Source organism: Mustela nivalis (genome assembly GCF_964662115.1).
Source record: "Mustela nivalis genome assembly, chromosome: X".
Taxonomy (NCBI): domain Eukaryota; kingdom Metazoa; phylum Chordata; class Mammalia; order Carnivora; family Mustelidae; genus Mustela; species Mustela nivalis.
Genome location: NC_139040.1, coordinates 67,666,978 through 67,688,288, shown reverse-complemented (window position 1 = coordinate 67,688,288; position 21,311 = coordinate 67,666,978). Strand labels below are relative to the sequence as shown.

At 44.2% G+C, this 21,311-nt stretch overlaps 1 protein-coding gene across 1 annotated transcript; it reads right to left on the bottom strand.

The window, feature by feature from the left end:
* Nucleotides 1-303: 303 nt before the first annotated feature.
* ERCC6L (ERCC excision repair 6 like, spindle assembly checkpoint helicase) lies at nt 304-20,428 on the bottom strand. The gene is made up of 2 exons (XM_082716154.1): nt 20,168-20,428; nt 304-4,925 (listed from the first exon to the last, which is right to left on the bottom strand). Exons 1-2 carry the CDS (start codon nt 20,233-20,235, stop codon nt 1,286-1,288), a joined length of 3,708 nt encoding a protein of 1,235 aa, XP_082572280.1. The 5' UTR covers nt 20,236-20,428; the 3' UTR covers nt 304-1,285.
* Between the last annotated feature and the right edge of the window lie 883 nt (nt 20,429-21,311).

Here is a 21,311-nt window from a genome sequence, read left to right as displayed (position 1 = left end):
TCTAGCAAATTACTAAACCTGAAGTACAGTCAGGGGAGTCCTCAATTTGTAGCCATCCTGGACGGAAGTATGGATGACAGGGGGACCCAGTACTAGCAACTGGCACTGGAAGCAAGGGCAGTTTTATGAGAGTGAGCCTTTAAACCTGTGGAATCTGACCCTAACTCCAGGTAGTGTCCAAACTGAGTCGGACTGTGGGACATCCAGTGGCTCTCTACAGAGAACCAGAGAGGCTGTTTGGTTTGGAAAACCACTGATTTGGGGTCTGAAGTGTCATCAGTAAAAACAGCTCAGTACATTCAGTGCAGTAAAGACAGTTTATTAAAATGTTCCACTAGGTAACACATGGTTTAAAAACAAAATCCATTTCACCCCCTGCTATGTGATCTTGGGTGGGTCACAGCCACATTGAGCCTTAGTTTCCTCAACTAAATCAATGTAAATGCCACTGTCAAACTCAAAGGATGATAGCGAGGATTAAACAAGAAACCTGTGTAGAGTACCCAGTACACAGGAGGTACTCCACAGATGCTAGTTCTGGGTCTCGAGTACGGGGTGTAGAGTGCTATACTGGGCTTGGGGTTTCTGAGAGGCAACCAAACTCCTTCTCAGACCACCACCCAAAGACACAATGCACTGGCCTGGGACAGAGCACAGTTGGTGGTGAGTGAAGAATGGCGAAGTTGGCGGCAAAGTGACTCCAGAGTAGGGTGCCAGGGAGAAGAGAGCCTAGCCCCAGGGACCCGAGCCCAGCCTTCTGCTGTATGGGCATGAAATAGCACGGTAATAAGCCAGTCTTAGATTTAGAATTCTAGTAAGCTCCTGCTTCAACTCGGGAACTTATGTATGCATTTGCTTGTGCCATCTCAGCGAAAGAAAGTGAATGGAAAAGGAAACACTTGAGAGTAACTTTACTGTTCTTATCTGGACAGAAGGGACCCCTTCCAAAATAAAATTAAGAATGGCCAGAATAACTTCACAAAAACTTTTTTCTAGATATAAGGGAGTTGAGTGTATTGAGTGTGTCTAAAAGAAAAAGGTTAAGACTGTTCAAGGAAAGTGGTATTAACCTAGTGTTCAGAATTCTAGAATGTATGTATGGAGCGGGGGAGGTAGGAACGAGTATGGGGTAAAGGCTGAATGTACAGAACAGTTAAAAACAAAACCTTGCTTTTCAAGACCTCTCTCACCTCAAGCCTAAATGCTTCATGCTCCCCAAGACCCCAGTCACAGGAATGCATGCATTCACACTCAGCATTTCACTTTACCAACATACAGGTTAGTCTCAGATTTTATTAAGTTGCTTATACAAACTTAACGTCATGAGCATGACTTCCGGGTCGGCACTTTTTATGTCAAGTGCTTTCACGAAGCAGTTTAAGGCCTCCTGTATTTGCCCACGCTCTTTCAGTTCTTTCCCACGGATTACAAGAGTCTCGTAGTCAGTCCCAGACTCTGCTGCCTCCTTCTGGGGAGAATCACGCGACTGCCCACTGGACAAAGGCTCGGGGTCACCAGGAGGGCTAGTTAACCGGCTGGACTCGTTCTCTGAAGGCAGCGTTTCACCAGGAGGCCCTTCTGTGCTCTCTGAGGCTTCGCCACTGCTCTCCTCTGCTCCTTCCTTGGAATCACCTGCTGCAGCCTCTGCTCCACTGCTGCTGTCAGGCTCTTCCTCCATATCCTCCACGTGATCTAAAACCACATTGACAAGAGACCTCCTAGAAGCCAGGGATCGTCTAGGGTGGAGGGACTTACTTACACTATCAGGGATGTTTGGTGAGAAGAACCTTCCTGAGGGACTGATGTCACTTTTGGGAGTTGAAGCATCGAACTGTTTCATAGGTAAGAACAGAAAGGGAGAGGTGGTGAGTGCATCTGTGCTTGAAGTATCTTTAAAAGTATCGTCTTCATCTTCACCATCTGAAATGATCCTTCTGGCTTTCCTTCTGCCTCTCACGTTACCCACTACTTCTTCTGGCTCGTCATTGGTCTCCAAAAGATCCACACTGAGATGTGCTTTGTCCCACTCAAGCTCTGCCTGAGAATGTGCTGCAGAACCACACAAGCTCTTTTCGTCCTCAGCGTGCTGTGAAGACTGCCTGGAAAGATTTTGTCTGCTGTCTGCAGAGTCTTCCAAAAAAAGATTGAAATCACATGCATACTGCGATGAGGAGGCTATATGTTCCTCTTCCAACTTGGTCACATTTGCTTGAGTGTCCTGCAACACACTGTGGGATGCTGACAAGTCGCCATCAGCTCTTCTGATTACAGATGTGTTAGGTTCTGTTTGACTTTCAAGGGTCATGGGACTCACGGGCCAGAGGTTGCAGTGTGGTAATGTCTCAGCAGCATTTGGTTGCTTTGGATCTGGTCCCAGATCAGCTCCAACTGCTTTGCTCGGTAGAAAGTTAAAATCTCCCAGAGGGTTCTCTTGCAGCGTCCCCCGTGTTGGCCCCTCTTGCAATGCCTCCGTTTGTAGAACCATTCCCAACGAGTTGGTCCAGATTTCATCTACACTTCCATAACCCTCAGGTAAAGCAGCTACAGAACCAGCATCGAATGTCCTTTCGGGGGGGTGACTACCGTCTTGCGAGATGGTAACATTCATCTCTATACTGGAGATGTCTTGATTCTCACTCTCTTCAGGCAGATCATCAATGATGACACTCGCCATTTGGGAACTGATTTCTTCTTCCTGGGTATGATAAGTGGGTAGAAGTAGTGAATGTCGAGGCTGCAGTTTATTCAGTTCAGAGCATTTCTTCTTCATTTGAGAAGAGAAGAGGGGTTCTGTCAGCCAAGTCCCCTCATTTCCAGCTCTTTGTCTTCCGGTTAAAAGCTCTGTATTTTGAGACTCTAATTCCACAAGGAACTGAGCTTTCTGAACCCTTTGTTGAATATAATGGGATTCTTCAATCACGTCGAGCTCTTCTTTAACAGACAGATCACGTGTGTACATCAAGTCATGGTCTGAGATTCCAGCTATCCCCAAAGAGTGTAGGTAGGCAATATGTTCATCCAGTATCTTATCAGATCTCCTCTGGGCAGCATGCAAAGATTGAAGCTGCAGCTGGGTTGCAGAGTGCTGAAAATCCTCAATGGTGAAGAGCTCTCTTAATTCTTGTTTCGTAAAATACCGGAAAGGGTTCTTCTTGTCGCCAGTAGTTTGCCTTATTAGTGAGTCCTTGAAAACCTGTCTTCTGTATATTTTTTCCTCTACAGTCCCACAAGTAATCAGCCTATAAACTACAACATTTTCCTTTTGGCCAATTCGGTAGACTCTGTCCACAGCTTGAGCATCAGTTGCAGGATTCCAGCTCGGGTCAAAAATGACCACTCTGGTTGCTGCAGTCAGTGTTAAGCCAACACCACCTACCTGAGTGGTAAGCAGAAAAACAGAGTACTCTCTATTTTGCTGGAATAAGTTAATTCTTTTTTCTCGTTCCACAAGATGAGTAACTGTCCCATCGATTCGCAGTATCTTAAAGTGCCGATTCTTTAGCAGGTGTTCGATGATGTTCAGAATCTGTCTTGACTGGGAAAACACCAGAGTTTGATGCCCTTCATCTCGCAGTCGCTTCAGCAACTCTATCAGAAATACCATTTTTCCAGATTCTTCCATCAGTGCATCATCAGTTATCTGATCAATGTGGCCCACATCTGAGGAATCTTCCCCTTCGTTTTCACCTTGAACAGAGAATTGCACAGACCCTAAATTCAACAAATGACAAACTCGTGCAGAGAGCAGCCTAGGATGATCACACAACTTCTTTAAGACACCTAGCTCAGCCAGGGGTGAGCGTGTCTCCATTAATAGCTCCTTGATATGATCTAGAGACACAAATTTCCTGTATATTTCTTCTTGTAAAGGCACAAGACGTATCCAAATAATTAAGTCATTTTTCCTGGAAAGAGAAGGCATTTCACAAATGGCACCAACATCTGGATTCTCTGCACCAAGTCTGACCTCTGGGGTGCTTGACTTTTTCTTTTGTACCTCTTCTTTTGTCCTCCTGAGAAAATAGGGTTTTATGATTGCCATCAAGTTTTCAGATATTTTAAATCCTAAGGCTTTTTCCCCTGGGGTAGCATCCTTCTCTCGTGCTCTCGTAATAGGATTTTCATACTCCATCTTAAAAGTTTTTAATGTTCCTAGCAGGGACCCTTGACAAGCAAAATCAAACAGGGACCACAGTTCTTGTAAATTATTCTGGATTGGGGTTCCTGTGAGGAGGATGCGATTCCTGGCAGGGACAGCGCGAGCACATATCGCTGACTTAGTGGATGAGGTTTTTATTTTATGTGCTTCGTCAAGGATGACATAGTCCCACACAAACTCTTGGCCATTCAAGCTTGAAAGCTGCTGCCAGTTATTGATTAACATTTGGTAAGTAGTGATAATCACACCATTCCTTTGCTGAATCCGACTGAGGTTTCTGGTACGTTCATCCTTACTCGGACCGTGAAAGGTTTTGACTCTCATTCCTGGAGTCCACTTAACAAACTCTTTAATCCACGTGCTAATGAGATTAGTTGGCATGATGAGCAGCACGTGATTCACAAGTGTAGCATCAAACATACCAGAAAGGAAAGCAATGATTTGAACAGTCTTCCCTAATCCCATATCATCTGCTAAGATGCCTCCTTTTCTTCCATCCCTATATAGGCTATAGAGGAAAGCTACACCTTCCTTCTGGTGCTCAAATAGTTGGTTGTGCAGTTCTCGATAAAGCAGCAGGCCAGAGTTGCACACATCTGTGAATTCATCATCTTCATGTTCTGCCAACTCCTCCAAGGCTTCCTGTATTTTTTGGATTCTTCTCATCACCTTTTCGTTGGGGAAAATGTCCTTTGCCAAATTGAAAAGTTTAAAAGCTTCTTCCAGATCCCCATTCTTAGTTGCGTCTTTGGCCTCTTTCACATATCTGTTAAAAAAAAGGTAAATAAAAGATATAGATAAAAATATAGGGAAAGAGAGATTAGAGAGGAAGGAAACAGATTGAACATTCAATCTAAGAACACTTTAGGGTCCATTTTGGAATCAGAACTGCAGTTGGGCTTTTAATATCCTCAATTCAGGATGGAAAAGATTAGCACAGAAGATGCCAATGAAAGCTGACATCACTTAAGACACACACCCACCAGACACCGCCAGCAACGACTTCAGGCACTGCTTGTGAGAAACGTATGTGCAAAGGTTATTGGTTCCATGGTATTTAAGAAAAAATGCCACCCATAATAAGTATGGAGTGATATTTTCTTGTAAAATCAAGCAGCCAACCCAAATCATGGGAGCGTGGAAACGGGAAAGATACCTGGGCACTCATTTCTCAGTCCTTATTTCTCCGGACCTCTGGGATACATTTGACACTCAAGATCACTCCCTCAAAATTCCCTCCTTCCACTGGATTCTTCTAGATTCCTCCCCCATCACTGGCCATTTCTTCTGTGTCCTTGGGCTCCTATTCTTCCAATAGGCCTGGCCCTTCTCATCCTTTTACTTTCTCTTCTGGCTTTCCACCCCCACCTAATGTGCTCATGAAATCACTCTCCCCATTCCAGGGCTTGCCCACAAACGCTAGTCCAGACGTCTCCACTTAAAAACATCTCAGAGGTACCTCAAGTTCAATTAATCCCAAATTAAACTCATTATTTCCCCTCTAAAAACATGTGCCCCCACCATTTATGTGGTAGTAAATTGACACTACCATCAACTTAGATGTACAAGCTAGAAATCTGAAGATCATCCTTGACTCTTAATTCACATGAGTCATCCTTAACCTCTCCCCTCTTTTAATCACCCCCTCCCACAGCCAAACAATCCCCCAACCCTACTAACTTTATCTCCCAAGTATAACCTGTGCCTCCATCTCCACTACTACTACTGTGGTTCAAGTCACCATCACCTCTGGCCTGGGTAATGGCAACTTCCTATCACTGATCTCTGTACATCCACTCTTGGCCCCTCTAATGCATTCTCTATACAGCAGACAGTGATACTGTCTTAAAATGTAAAAAGAAATCATGTCACTCCTCTGCTGAAAATTCTCCAGTGGTTTATAGTGAACTGATGCTGAAAGGATACCAAAATAATTCACTGAGGAAAGAATAGTCTTTTTGACCAATTATCATGTGCAAAAGGATGAAACTGGTTCCCTACCTCACACCATACACAAAAATTAATTCAAAATGGATCAAAGATCTAAATATAAGAGCTAAAACTACAACGACCATAGAAGAAAATATTGGCATAAATCTTTTCAACCTTGTATTTGGCAATGCTTTCTTAGATATGATGCCAAACACACAAGGAACCAGAAGAAAAATAAATTGGGCTTCACCAAATGAAAAACTTGTGTTTCAGAGGATACCATCAAGAAAGTGAAGACAACCCAAAGATTGGGAGAAATATTTTTGAATCATGTATCTGATAAAGGATTTAGACCTAAAACATATAAAGAAATCTTACAACTCAATAATTAAAAGACAATTAACACAAGGGCATCTGGGTGGCTCAGCTGGTTAAACAACTGACTCTTGATTTTTGGCTCAGGTCATGATCTCAGGGTGGTGAGATAGAGCCCTTGTGGCAGGCTCAGCAGGGAGTCTGAGATTCTTCTCCCTTGGCCCCTCCCCCACTCATGCACACACACTCTCTAAAATAAATAAATCTTTTTAAAAAGACAACACAATTTAAAAATGGGCAAAGGATCTGAATAGACATTTCTCCAAAGAAGATCTACAAATGGCTAATAAGCATGACATAATGCTCAACATCATTAGTCATCAGAGAAATGCAAACCAAAACCACAATGAAATACCCACTTTATGCCCATGAGGATGACTAGAATAAAAGGCAAGAAAATACCAAGTTAGTGACAATGTGGAAAAATTGGAACTCTCATGATGCTGTTGGCGGGAATGTAAAATGGTACAATTGCTTTGGAAATCAGTTTGTCAGTTCCTCAAAAAAGTTATACATGGAGGAACACCTGGGTGGCTCAGTGGGCTAAGTGTCTGCCTTCAGCTCAGGTCATGATCCCAGGGTCCTGGGATTGAGTCCCACATTGGGCTCCTTGCTCAGCAGGGAGTTTGCTTGTCACTCTCCCCATAACTCATGCTAATGTTCTCCCTCTCTCTCTCAAATACATAAATAAATAAGTAAGAACTGAATAAGTAAATGAATGGTGGATAGTGGAAGCCAGGGTTCTCACCTGTTAGAATGGAGAAGCAAGAGGAGACAGAATGATCCATGTGGTAATGGATCAGAGTTAGAGACATTAGTATAAACCCAGGTTTTAACACAGAAACAGATGGTTACATGGAGAATATTTACAGTGGTCTATATACAGAGATTAGTATACACATGTATTTCCTTACTGTCAGGTGAGAGGGCCTAGAAGCAAGGAAACCCCAGTAGCAACAAGTGCGCCTAGCACCCAGATCTTGTTTTGGTTTTTTTTAAGCTTTTATTTATTTATTTGACAGAGAAAGACACAGTGAGAGAGGGAACACAAGCAGGGGGAGGGGGAGAAGGAGAAGCAGGCCTCCTGCCGAGCAGAGAGCCCAGGACCCTGGGATCATAACCTCAGCTGAAGGCAGACACTTAATGATTGAGCCACCCGGGGCACCCCCAGATCTTGGTTTCTAATACCATTCTCCAATAAAAGAACGTGGGCTCCTTGGAAAAAGGACCTGGGCTGATTGTAGGACTGTGGCAGGAAATATGTCAGAAGAGCCTGGGGCATCTTGTAGGGTCAGAAAGTGAGGAAGTGCTCAAACAAACCCCCACAATGATATAAGTCTGGCAGAGGCACAGGAGCCAAATGAAAGCACTCCCAGTGGTCAGAGCTGGAATAACCTGAGCAACAAAATAGAGTAGTATTGGATTAGAACCCAAAATATAAAATAAATGAATCCACACTGTTAAAAATGAGTGAACAAAAAAAGAGACAAATCTCTGCCCTTAGGGAGATGGAGCATGACTCCTATTCCTTAAATGTGTCCTGCATACTAACATCCTCCCAAAAAGCACAGAGTGGGGGCACCTGGGGGGCTCAGTTGGTGAAGTGTCTGCCTTCGGCATGATCCGGGGTCGTGGGATTGAATCCCGCATCGGGCTCTCTGCTCAGTGGGGAGCCTGCTTCTCCCTCTCCCTGCCCCTCCCCCTGCTTGTGCGCTGTCTCTAACAAATAAATAAATAAAGTCTTTAAAAACAAAAAAGATAGTGTGGAAAGTTATGGTGGGGCAGAGAGAGGGGGAAGGGCACAACAAGTAACTTTAAAGAGGAGAAACCTGGCAAACAGTAACTCAGCCCAGTGATTACAGTCAACATCAACAATCATCTATCCCATTAACAGTATATGCCCCTGATAACAATTTGATGAGAAGGGCACTTTATCTCTGTAGTCTTTGCCCACAAAACCAAAAACCCCAGTCTAATCATGACAAACAATGACAAATCCCAATTGACAGAACATTCTAGAAATACCTAACCAACAGTCCTCAAAACTGTCAAGGTCATCAAAAACAAAGTCCAAGAATCTGTCACAGACAAGAAGAACCTAAGGAGACAGATGACTGAACGTAAAGTGGTGTCTTAGATAGGATGCTGGAATGGAAAAAGGACTTACATGAAACTATGGAACTCTAAAACGATGGCTTTAGTTAATAATAATGTATTGGTGTTGGTTCACTGACTGTGATTACTGTACCATACTAATGTGAGATGTTAACAAGAGAGGAAACTAGGTGTGGGCTATGTGAGAACCCTCTGCACTTTATCTGGAATATTTCTGCAAATCTAAAACTACTCTAAAATTAGCTTTACTGGGGTGCCTGGGTGACTCAGTGGGTTAAAGCCTCTGCCTTCGGCTCAGGTCATGATCCCAAAGTCCTGGGATCGAGCCCCGCATTGGGCTCTCAGCTCAGCAGGGAGCCTGCTTCCCTTCCCCTCCCTCTGCCTGCTTGTGATCTCTCTCTCTCTGTCAAATAATAAAATCTTTAAAAAAAAGAAATTTAAAAAAAAATTTTAAATTACCTTTACTTGGGGCAATCTGGGTGGCTCCATCAGTTAAATGTCTGCCTTCGGCTCAGGGCATGATCCCAGGGTCCTGGGATTGAGCCCCGCATCAGGCTCCCTGCTCAGAGGGGAGCCTGCTTCTCCCTCTGCCTGGCACTCACCCTGCTTGTGCTCTCTCTCTCTGATAAATAAATAAATAAATAAAATTACCCTTACTTAAGCCCCCCCCAACCAATCTATCTGTATTATCTGCCTGAACTTGAGAGTAGGGATAGGGAGCAGGTTTTAGAGCACTCAGGGAAAGCCAAGTGAATGAAAGAGGAAGAGGAGGAAAAGAGAAAGAAAAGAGCTTGCTGGCTGCCAAGACTCTGCTATTCCTTCTGTGGCAGGTCAGCTGCTCACCTCCCCAACTCTGCTGAGCTACAGAAATAAGTTACATTCCCTATTACTCTGCTCTTGATCCTGAGGGCATAGGGGTAACCACTGGACTCCTCCATGTTGGTGCCAGCCCCTGAACTTGTTCTCTGCTCTCCCTTTCCTCCCGGCCCTTCCCACCTGCTGGGTGCCTTCACCTGGCCAACCGGTCTTCTGGCTTGTCTGTGGTTCAGAGCTTGAAGGAGAAAATATGTCATTTTTTATTACTATTAGATTGTTTCCAAATCCCTCAACTGGTAACCTACGCAGTATCCTGAACCCCTGTGTAGGCTGGGCCTCTAACCCCAGCCAGGCCTCCTCCCCAGAAAGTCAAGCACTGCCCATGAACCCCAGCTCTGGGCCTGACTCCCCAAAATCATACACCAACCTTTTAAATGGCAACTGTCTGCCTAGACTTCTTACCACCAGCCTAAGACTCCTATTGCTGGGCTCTACCCATCCTCTGGCATTCCCACATTTGTCAACCTTCTGCCTGAAACACAGAAGGTGCCTATTACCACCACTTTCTGATTGCGCCCAACCCGTCAGCCAAGCTGCTTCACAGTCCCTGTTCCACCTGAGTTCGTGGGTCTAATACAATATCTCAGCTCTTCCCCTCTACCCTGTCTGCTCCACCAATGAAGTTGGACCCAGGTCAGTATTCTTACCCTATAATGGAACTGGTGGGGGGATGAAATCTGCCTATTACAGCACCACCCTGGATATCTGGTTATTTATAAGACTACAGTGTTTTCTGTAATACAGTTTGATTTAGCCACTCAGCCTCTGATCACTTCCATTTTTCAGGGCTTGAAAGAAAGAATGTCATTTTCTACTGCTAATGCAATCATGTGTCCGTCTCTAACACACAGGATGCCTAATGATCTGGAGTACTTAACACTTCATGGGAGCAAATTTTTTCTTCTCCAAAATCACTCCCCTGTTCTTCTTGGGCATGGCTGGAGAGAAGCCAGGCCTGCTTGGGAGCCAAGGGGACAAGGGAAGAGTAACCAGTTCAGGAGAAAGAAACTCCTCTCAAGCAGAACAAGGAGAAAAACAATGCCAGAGTATGGAAGAAGGCCAGTTTTTATTTTCATATACTAACTTCCTAACTACTTAAAGGTAACTTAACACATGAGGTTCCGATATGTTAAAGAACTACTGAGATGCAAAACTGTCAACCCAACTGTCATTTCATAGCAAGGGACAATAAAACAAAAATCTTTATATTTTCATGAGTATACCTGAAATTACATCCCTAGAACATGATTCCTTTTAAGGATCATTTTAAAGGATATACAGAAAGATTATATAGAGTCAAACACCAGGTTCTGGAGGGTCCTTCGGAACATTCCCTATGATATTATTCTGGAATATGATGGGATATGGAACCAAATGCAAAGACCCAAACCCAGTAAAACTTTGCTTCACATGCAAAGCAACTGAAGTTGTTCTTTTTTTTAAGACTTTATTTATTTATTTAATAGAGAGAGAAACAGTGAGAGAGTGAACAAAAGCAGGGGGAGTGGGAGAGGGAGAAGCAGGCTACCCACTCAGCAGGTAGCTTGATGTGGGGTTCGATCCCAGGACCCTGGGATCATGACCTGAGCCAAAGGCAGACTCTTAATGACTGAGCTACCCGGGCACCTCTGAAGTTGCTCTTTGTTTTCTAACCTATCTAACTTGGATTTTTATGGGATCTCTCCTGATTTTTAAATGGTAACCAATGCATAACTTTTGTGGGTTTTTTTTAAGATTTTATTTATTTATTTGACAGAGATCACAAGTAGGCAGAAAGCAGGCAGAGAGAGAGGGGGAAGCAGGCTCCCCATTGAGCAGAGAGCCTGATGTGGGGCTCAATCCCAGGACCCTGGGATCATGACCTGAGCTGAAGGCAGAGGTTTAACCCACTGAGCCACCTAGGAGCCCCACCGATGCATAAGTTTTAAAAACACTGGGCACAGGGTGACTAGGTGGCTCAGTCAGTTAAGTGTCTGCCTTTGGCTCAGGTCATGATCCTGGGTCCTAGGGTCAAGTCCCACCTTGGGTTCCCTGCTTATCAGGGAGTCTGCTTCTCCCTCTGCTTCTGCCACTCACTTTCCACTTGTGCTCTCTCTCTCAAATAAATAAATAAAATATTAAAAAGAAAAAACACTGGGCAAAACAAATAAAACATCTCTGAACATGGCTCATGGGCTACCACTTTGTGACCTCTGGCTTATTTCAGCTAGATGTGCCATTGGCTTTGGCTGGTTCTCTCCAAATGCTTCCTCCTAAAAAATAGTAGGCCTATGGCTCTTTGGATAGGAGCCTACACAAGATTTGGTTTGGAGCTTAACATTGTCCTTCTAGGGCACCTGGGTAGCTCAATTTGTTGAGCGTCTGCCTTTGGTTCAGGTCATGATCCCAGGGACCTGAGATCAAGTCCCTCATTGGGCTCCTTGCTTGGCAGGAAGTCTGCTTCTCCCTCTGCCCTTCCCCCTGCTCGTGCTTTCTCTCTCTCCCGCAAAATACGAATAAATAAAATCTTAAAACAAGCAAATAAAAACAAGACTGTCCATCTACATATTCTGTTTCACCTATAAGACCAATCACTTAAAGAGAGTTTTCTATAAAGTAAAACCTTTTATATAGAAGTTTTTACTATAGAAAAAGGTTTTCTATAGTATTCATTATCTGTGTCACTAGCTTTGGATTCCACAGATGAGAACTATCTGGACCAAACCACATGGTCCCAAAGAGATCCAAGATTCTCTGTGCTCTTTCAGGTCCTTTATATCCTGCCATACAGAGACTGCAAACAGGCAGGGAAAGCAAGACTGATTTCCAAGTGCGTAAAGGCAAGCAGGGATCTAGTCCCGCTCTTCTGTTACTCAGACCTGAAAATTTTGGTTGAACGGGGCAAATATGCTTCTGCCAGAATACACAGGAAGACAGCATCCTCTTACATGTTAACATGCCCTCAGAAAGCAGCTGAACTTGCTGGCTAATTACTCTGGAAAAAAATAGCTAATTAATAATTATGTCAAAACCAAAATTATCTTATTTTTCTGGCCCAGCAGATGTGCTTTGGCACCCAGATGGATCATACTAGCCAATGGTCCTCAGCAGGAAATGGCTTCATCATTTGGAAGAGCATTTGGAGGCTCACATCCTGACCGGCCCTTTCAGATAATCTAACTAAAAATGAAAAATTCTCCAGGAACAATAGTATGTTCTTTTCAAGGAAGGACAGACCTTCAGTACTTCTAGTCCCCAGACTACCAGCCCAAGGTTATCTGGTTAACCACTGCATTGTAGTGCAAAACTCTGGGGCTTCAAGCAAGCACTTATTCCAGAATTTGAACAAACCTGGGCTTGTTTGGAAAGAAGTCCTGAGCCCTCAAGTCTGTCTTCAATTCACCTTCAGGCCACCTCAGTGGGAAAGCAGACAAGACCTTCCATTAAGATGAAGACAAAAATCTGGGGCGCCTGGGTGGCTCAGTGGGTTAAGCCGCTGCCTTCGGCTCAGGTCATGATCTCAGGGTCCTGGGATCGAGTCCCACATCGGGCTCTCTGCTCAGCAGGGAGTCTGCTTCCTTCTCTCTCTCTGCCTGCCTCTCAGTGTACTTGTAATTTCTCTCTGTCAAATGGATAAAATAAAATCTTTAAAAAAAAAAAAGATGAAAACAAAAATCTAAAAACCATTACCTAGGTGATGGTTGCAATAATAATTCATTATATTGAATTTTTGTTTTATACATTTTCCTATATATATCTGGTATTTCAGAACGAGAGTTGTAGAATGTTACTTGCCAAAATACAACTGAATTTGAATATTGATCTCATATCTTGCAAATTTGCTGAACTCGCTTATTAGCTCTTGTTTTTCTTTTGTGGATCCATTAGGGCTTTCTACATAAAAGATCATGTCATCTGCGAATATAGTTTTATTTCTTTCTTTCCAATCTGGATGCCTTTTATTCCTTTTTCTGGCCTGTTTGCCCTGGATACAACATCTATTATAATGTTGAATTATAATGTTGAATAGAAGTGGTGAGAGCAGACATCCTGTCTTGTTCCTGACATAAGGATGGAAAGCTTTCGGTCTTTTACCTTTGCTAGCTTCGAGTTTCTGGAGACACCTTTGATTAGACTGAGGAAATTATTTTTGTATTCCTAGTTTGTTGAGTTTTTATTAAAGGGTGTTATATTTTAAGATTTTATTTATTGATTTGAGAGACATGGAGGGTCGGGGGTGGGGGGAGAGTGAGTTCGTATATGAGCAGAGGGAGATAGAGAAGGAGACTTCCTGCTGAGCAGAGAGCCCCACGTGGGGCTTGATCCCGGAGTCCCGGAATCATGACCTGAGCCGACAGACATTTAACCATCGGAGCCACCCAGGGTACCCCCCAAATACAGCACCCCGCCAGGTGCTATATTTTCTCAAATGTTTTTTCAGCACCCATTGAGAAGAACATATGGCTTTGTCCCTTAGTTCTGGACAAGTTTGCTCCACCTACTATGAAGCGAAGAGTCAGGTAAACAGTTGGATACAGTTCAGAAGAGGTCAGGACTACAGAAAAAAATGTGAAAATTCTCAGCATAAAGATGGGATTTAAAGCCACGAACTTGTATAAGATCACCAATGGAAGGAATATAATTACAAAACAACAAAGCGTGGTACTCCAAACAACACTGCAGCAATAAAAACATTTACAGAAGAATTACGGCTCATGAATACAAAAGCAATGATTAAGTTAGAAAATCATCACGTTGGGGTGCCTGGGTGGCTCAGCTGGTTAAATGACTGCCTTTCGGCTTAGGTCATGATCCTCAAGTCCCGGGATCGAGTCCCACATAGGGCTCCCAGCTCCACGGGGAGTCTGCTTCTCCCTCTGACCTTCCCCCTTCTCATGCTCTCTCTCTCTCAAATAAATATAGGAAGAAAATCACCACTTTGTAATTTCTAATGAAATAACTCATTTGGGCAATGATTATCAATGGATGAAAAGTTAATGGGGAATGGAGTGACCACAGGATGCCAAAGTATCCCCAACATAGCATTTATTCATCATAAGAGGGGAATGCAGCTTTGCAAAGGACCAATCAGCCTGTGACCACCTGAAACCACTGACCTATCTTAATATTACTACAAGTAGGAATCTCCGACATTATATGCTTCCCGATACGATGCAATAAGAAGTGCACAGCCTCACCTTTGAAATATTCATGCCAAAAATATTGACCCTTTTTCCCCCTCCAGAACTGCTTTTAAAAGTTTGTCGTAAGGTAGAATTTTTTTTTTTTTTTTTTTTTTTTTTTGTCGTAAGGTAGAATTGATGATGCAACATTCTATTAGTTTCAGGTGCAAAACCTAATGACTCAGTATTTGGATATATTGTGAAATCATCACCACAATAAGTCTCGTTAATGTCCATCACATAGATAATTATAGAATTTGTCTTCTTGTGAGAACTTTTAAGATTTAGCAACTTTCAACTATGCAATACAGTGTTATTAACTACAGTTATATGATTAACTATATAACCATGCGATATATTACATATCCATTACTTATTAATTTTATAACTGGGTATCTGTACATTTCACTCCCTTCCCCCATTTTGCCCACCCTCCAGACCTCCATCTCTGGCAATCACCAATCTGTTCTCTCTATCTATGAGCTTGTGTGTGTGTGTGTGTGTTTTTTTTTTAAGATTCCACATACAAGTGAGATCATATGGTATTTGTCTTTCTGTCTTACTTTACTTAGCATAATGGCCTCAAGGTCCATCCGTGCAGTCACAAATGGCAAAATTTTATTCTTGTTTTAGTGCTGAATAATATTTGTGTGTGTGTGTGTGCGCATGTGTGTGCGCACGTGTGTAGAGCACATTCCTTTATCCATTCCATCCAGCCTTTAAATTTAAATTACAGGAGACAGGGGCGCCTGGGTGGCTCAGTGGGTTAACCCTCTGCCTTCGGCTCAGGTCATAATCTCAGGGTCCTGGGATCGAGCCCCACGGCGGGCTCTCTGCTCGGCGGGGAGCCTGCTTCACCCCCCTCTCTTTGCCTGCCTGCCTGCCTACTTGTGATTTGTCTGTCAAATAAATAAAATATTTAATTAATAAATAAATAAATAATAAATTACAGGAGGCAGAAGAACAAGCTGATGACATTACAAGGTATTCATAAGACTAATCCAAATCATTAGCATAGAAATAGAAATTTAAAAAGTCAGTGGGATGCCTGGGTGGTTCTGTCAGCTAAGCATCTGCCTTCGGCTCAGGTCATGATCCCAGGGTCCTGGGATGGAGCCTCACATCAGGCTCCCTGCTCAGTGGGAAGCCTGTTTCTCCCTCTGCCTGCCGAAACCCCTACTTGTGCTCCCGCTCACCTGCTTGCTCCCTCTGTCTCACAAATAAATAAATTAAACTAAAAAAAAGAGGATTTGAAGGATGGAGTGCTGTGATGTCTGAGAATTTATTTTTTTAAAGATTTGGGGGGAGGGGGTTTGGGAGAAGAGGGTGGGATTATGGACATTGGGGAGGGTATGTGCTTTGGTGAGTGCTGTGAAGTGTGTAAACCTGGTGATTCACAGACCTGTACCCCTGGGGATAAAAATATATGTTTATAAAAAATAAAAATAAAAAAAAAAATAAGTGATAGAAAAAAAAAAAAAAGATTTTATTTATTTATTTGATAGCGAGAGAGCAGAAGCACCCAGGCACCCCAAGAATTAACTTTAAAGTACATTAGGCCAAAAAAAGTGATGCTGTGAGGAGGAATCAGCAGAATCTGAGAAGCAGCAACCTGTAAGGTCAGAAGAAAATCATAAGAATCAGGGGTCCTAGAAGCCAAAGGAATCAAGCATTTCATGGAGAAGTGAGCAACACTGTCAAATACTGTTAGTAAATCAAGGAAGATGAGGATAACGCAGTGACCATTCGATTTATGAACTCATTAGTGACCTTGACAAAATCAGTTTGAGTAGAGTGAGAGAAGAAAGTGGGTGATAGAGAATTGAGAAAGCAGCGGATGAGTGACGGCAAGAGAGTATGGCCAAAGAGTACAAACAAATGGGTGACAGAGAGAGTGACAAAGGCAGTGAGTGAGAGCAACATAAGACAGAGGGCAGGTGACAGAGATAAACAGAAGGCGTATGACTCCACCGGTCATATTTTATTGCCTCTCAGTTCCAAATTCACCCCTCAATACCTGTTCTGGGATAACGGACAGAACTCCTTTAAGCAGCTCCCCTGTACAGTGAACCCGATGTTCATCTTTCTCAGTAGAGGGCGCCTGAGGGACGCTGCAGGAGGAAGGGGCTGTCCTCCAGACGCCAGCTGCAGCAGCACAGTGGGCCACGGGGTAGCCCGCGACTGCAGGCCCAGAATACACGGTCCCTCCATGACCCTGACACCTCCACCTGGCCTGGCGATAACCTTCTTGCAGCCCTCTCACATGGACACCAGCTCCCCCAGCAGCCTGCCTGTGCCTTGCACCCCCACCTCTCCTGCCCATACACACCAAGACTTGCTGATGGCCCACTCACCACCTGCATTCCAGAAGGTTGCTTCCTACAGGGCCGGGGAACGCAGACTAACTCTGGCCTGGGCCAGCCGGAGCACTGTTCTATAGTACAGTGGGCTGAACGACACCTTCTCCCATGAGGTCTGAACCTCAGCCTTGGGGTGGGGGAGCCCCTTCCAAGTTTGTCCTGCCTTGGGCATGCTCCCTTAGCCCAAGGACACCATAGAGAGTTTCCTTATTTCTTACAGTCACTCATTTATTCGTTTAAGATTCTATATATTGAAATGCCTGTTTTAATATGCTGTCTGGTTTCTACCTCCTGACTGGACCCAGAACTGAAAGCAAAAGAGGGCATGTGAGAATGAAAGGAGTGGGTGACAGAAAGAAAGTAGATGACAGGGATAAGGGGGGGGGGGTAACAGAATGGGTAAGAGAGAGGTAGAGAGTGGATAATAGAGATACTGGGTGACAGAGGAAGGGGGAAGGCACAACAGTGGGGAGGATGACAGAAACAGAAAGAGGGTGGCATGGCAGAGAGAGTAAGTAGATGAGACAAAAGGGACAACAGTATGGGCAGGTAGATAATAGTGTCGATAGAAGGTGACAGGAAAGAGAAGGCGGCAACAGAAAGATGTGGTGGGCGACAGAGAGACAATGGGAAAGAGGGAGCCAGAAAATACGAGTGTCAGAGAGGGAGACTGAGTGACAAAGGTGGGTGATACAGAAGGAAAGGTAGTGGGTAACAGAAAGAGACAGTACAGAAGTGGGGAGAGGGGGACACAGGGCAAGACAGGAGGTGGCAGGGGGCATCACCAAGGGAGAGGATGACTGACACTGAGAGTATGTGACAGAGTCACTGTGTATGGCAGAAGATGAAGGTGTGTCAAAGAGGACACATGTATGCAGAGAGTGTGTGAGAGCAAGTTTCAAAGTTTTCTTTCATCTCTTAGGCAGGAGGGGCAGAGAGCTGAGGACAGAGGGACAGCAAAGGAAAAGATGAGAGAGGGAGGAGGACAGGCAGAGAGACTGTGAGAGCAGTGTGCCAAGGACAATGAGGGGTAAAGAAGGTAGAGAACGCGATGCTTTTGTGCAAGGGGCTCTCAGCATCAGGCAGATTTGGAAGAGGACAGGAGAGACTGAGAAAAAATAGGAGAAATAAAAAAGAGAGATTGTGAGGTGATGGGTCATGAAAGATAGAGAGGCTATGAGGGCAAAGTGGGACTGTAAGAGCAGAAGATGATGACTGTGGGGCACCCAGTGGCTCAGTCAGGAAAGAGCACATGAGAGCAAGTAAGAGACAGGTGCCCATGTGGGAGGTGGTGTCAGAAAATTAGTGCACTGACTTGCTGGGGGTTGAGGGAAAGGAAGGAAGGGAGCTGAAGGGCTTGATCCTTATTATTTCCCCCTTTTCCAAATTGAGTCTCAGAACAGTTAATTGATTCATTTGAGGTTTCCCAGCTAGCAAGTGGCAGAGCCATCATTTGAACCCCAAATGGCCTAGCTCTAAAGCTAGTACTCTACCACACCACACTGCCTCACTGTTTTCCCCAAATCTTCTTTAAAGAATTCTTGTAACACAGTCCAAAGATATGATTTGACTCCTCTGTAAGGAAACCTTTTAGCTTTTAACAGTCTTAAAGCATACATTTATTGAAAGGGAGACAGAACTGTTTCACTGTCCCAATGTGTTTCTTTGTACCACATTAAAATTGAAAACTTCTGTGCATCAAAGGACACTACCAACAGAGTGAAAAGGCAACCTAAAAATGGGAGAAAATATCTGTAAGCCATTTATCTGATAAGGAGTTAGTATCCAGAATATATAAAGAAAAAACAACCCACCTGACTAAAAAATGGGCAAAGGACTTGAATGGACATTTCTGCAAAGTCATACAAATGGCCAATAAGTGTATGAAAAGATGCTCAACATCACTAATCCTTAGAGAAATGCAAAAAAAAAAAATCCCAATGAGCTACCACTTCATTATCATTAGAATGGCTAGTAACAACCACAACAAAACCAGAATAGAACAAGTGTAGATATTGGAACACTTGTACACTGTTGGAGGGAATGTAAAAAGGTGCAGCCACAATAAAAGACCCTAAAAAAGTTAAAAATAGAATTACCACTGATCCAGCAATCTCACTTCTGGCTAGATATCCAAAAGAAGTGGAAGCAGGATCTCTAAGAGATATTTGCACCCCATGTTCAAAGCAGCTGTTCATAACAGTCAAGAGATGAAAGCAACACAAGTGTCCAGCACGGATAAATGGATAAAGAAAATGTGACTTGTGCATACAAGGGAATATTATTCAGTCCTGAAAAGGAAGGAAATTCTGTCACAGACACAGTATGGATGAACCTTGGTGAAATTATGCTATGTGAAATAAACCAGTCCCCTAAAGACAAATATCGTATGATTCCACTTGTAGGCGGTCCCTAGAGTCAAATTCAAGAGGACAGAAAGTAGAACGATGTTTACCAGGCCCCAAGGAGCAGGGAGTTAGAAGTTAACAGGCAGTTTTAGTTTTGCCAGATGAAGAGTTTTGGATATGGATGGGTGATGATTTAACAACAGTACTAATGTATCTAATACCACTGAACTGTATGCTTAAAAACGGTGACGACGGTAAATTTGACGCTGTGTCTGCTTTATCGCAACTTTAAAAAAAAGGTTTAAATCTCATTCGCACATCATCCCACCCCCACCCTTAGCCATATGGTGAACGTTCACTCATTCTTCAACACCAACGTCTCTTCCTCTTGTGGAGCCGTAGTTGGCCACTTCCTCCTTTACCCTTACTATGCCTTGCCTATTATACCTCTTGCAGCACTTATCAAACATTATAGCGATTGTTGGTTTACTTATCCCTTTCCACTACCAAATGATAAGCAATATGGGGGGCAGGGTCAATGTTGTACTGATCTCTGTAACCCCCAGGCCTGGTGTTTTGTACTGTAAAGAGTCGAGAAAGGCTTGATGGGTGGAACTTCTGGCTTTTAAGAGTGCTATTTGGCAAAAAAAAAAAAGGGGGGGGCATCGGGAGGCTACCCAGGCTTTCTATTTAGAAATCTGAACAAATTCCCACGCCCTACTCGGGGAACGCGAGGGCGCGTATCACCAGGCTCCAGGCCGCTGGGAGGGTCCGAGGGCTTCCCACCCCAACTCCCGGCCGGGGCCCGCGAGCTAGACCCGCCCAGCGGCGCAGACATACCTCTGGTAAAGGGCGGCCTGCTCTGGAGTTAAGGCCGCAGCTTCCACAAACCGTCCAGACGCCTCCATGACCCCCGGGTTGAGTTCCAGGTAAATCAGCAGGCAATTGAATTTCGCTCGCTCCCGCCCTACGCATGCGCTGTGCGCCTGGAGGGGGAAGGCGGAACCAACTGTCGGCCTCCGAGCAGACCAATCCGCAGCGCTGCGCTCCGCGCCAAAGCCTGAGCCCGCCCACGAAGGTCGCGCGCCTGCGCCTATGCTTCCTGGAGCTCAGAGGTGGTCGCGGCCCCAGCGGAGAGGTTTCGAGTTGTGTCCTCTCGTCTCTCGCGTTTTTAGTCCAATACAAACCGTGCTTCTGCACATTTGTGCGTGTGCTGTCCTCGTGAGGGAAAATGCCTGATATGATCGCAGTCATTTTAGTGGCCCCCAGAGACCTTCTCCATAGCCTGCTCCCCCAAATATCCTTCATTCCATGCTCTCCATTGCCTGGCGGGGCGCACGCTTTGAATCAAACATCCTGGGAGCCATGGTCTCCGTGACTTAAACTCACACTGAAGGTCTTCAAGAGCCAAGCCAAAGTTCTTATTTAAGAAATTAGTAGTGCAAGGGGCGCCTGGATGGCTGAGTGAGTTAAAGCCTCTGTCGTTGGCTCAGGTCATGATCCCAGAGTCCTGGGATCGAGCATCCAGCTTTCTGCTTGGCGGGGAGCCTGCTTCCTCCTCTCTCTGCCTGCCTCTCTGCCTACTTTTGCCTACTTGTGATTTCTCTCTCTCTCTCTGTCAAATAAATAAATAAGTAAATCTTTTTAAAAAAAGAAAGAAATTAGTAGTGCTGTAACTTACACATGGTTACCATTTCTTTAGAAGCTCCAACTAGGATGCAGTCATTTTGAAACACGGAGCTCAGAGCTTGGGGCAGGAAACCCTATAACTGAGTTTAAGTGGCGCCCTTCGGGGATCCTAAATAGCAGGTTGTGGGACCACAAATATTGCCCTTCTTATACTGATAAAAACATGGACATTGTGATTCCTCAAACATTAACATTCAGTGTTTGAAAACTCACCTATTGACCCAGTCATGCCCACCCCAAATCCAGAAGATTTTAAGCTTTTTTAAATTTTATATATCATTGGGAGTTTAAAAAG

What these genes read in the sequence shown, in the direction of transcription:
- ERCC6L (XM_082716154.1), bottom strand. Translation starts at nt 20,235, where the DNA reads ATGGAGGCGTCTGGACGGTTTGTGGAAGCTGCGGCCTTAACTCCAGAG. An exon ending in CAGGCCGCCCTTTACCAGAG is followed by an intron (nt 4,926 to 20,167) that starts GTATGTCTGCGC and finishes TTTTTTTAACAG; the next exon opens with ATATGTGAAAGAGGCCAAAG.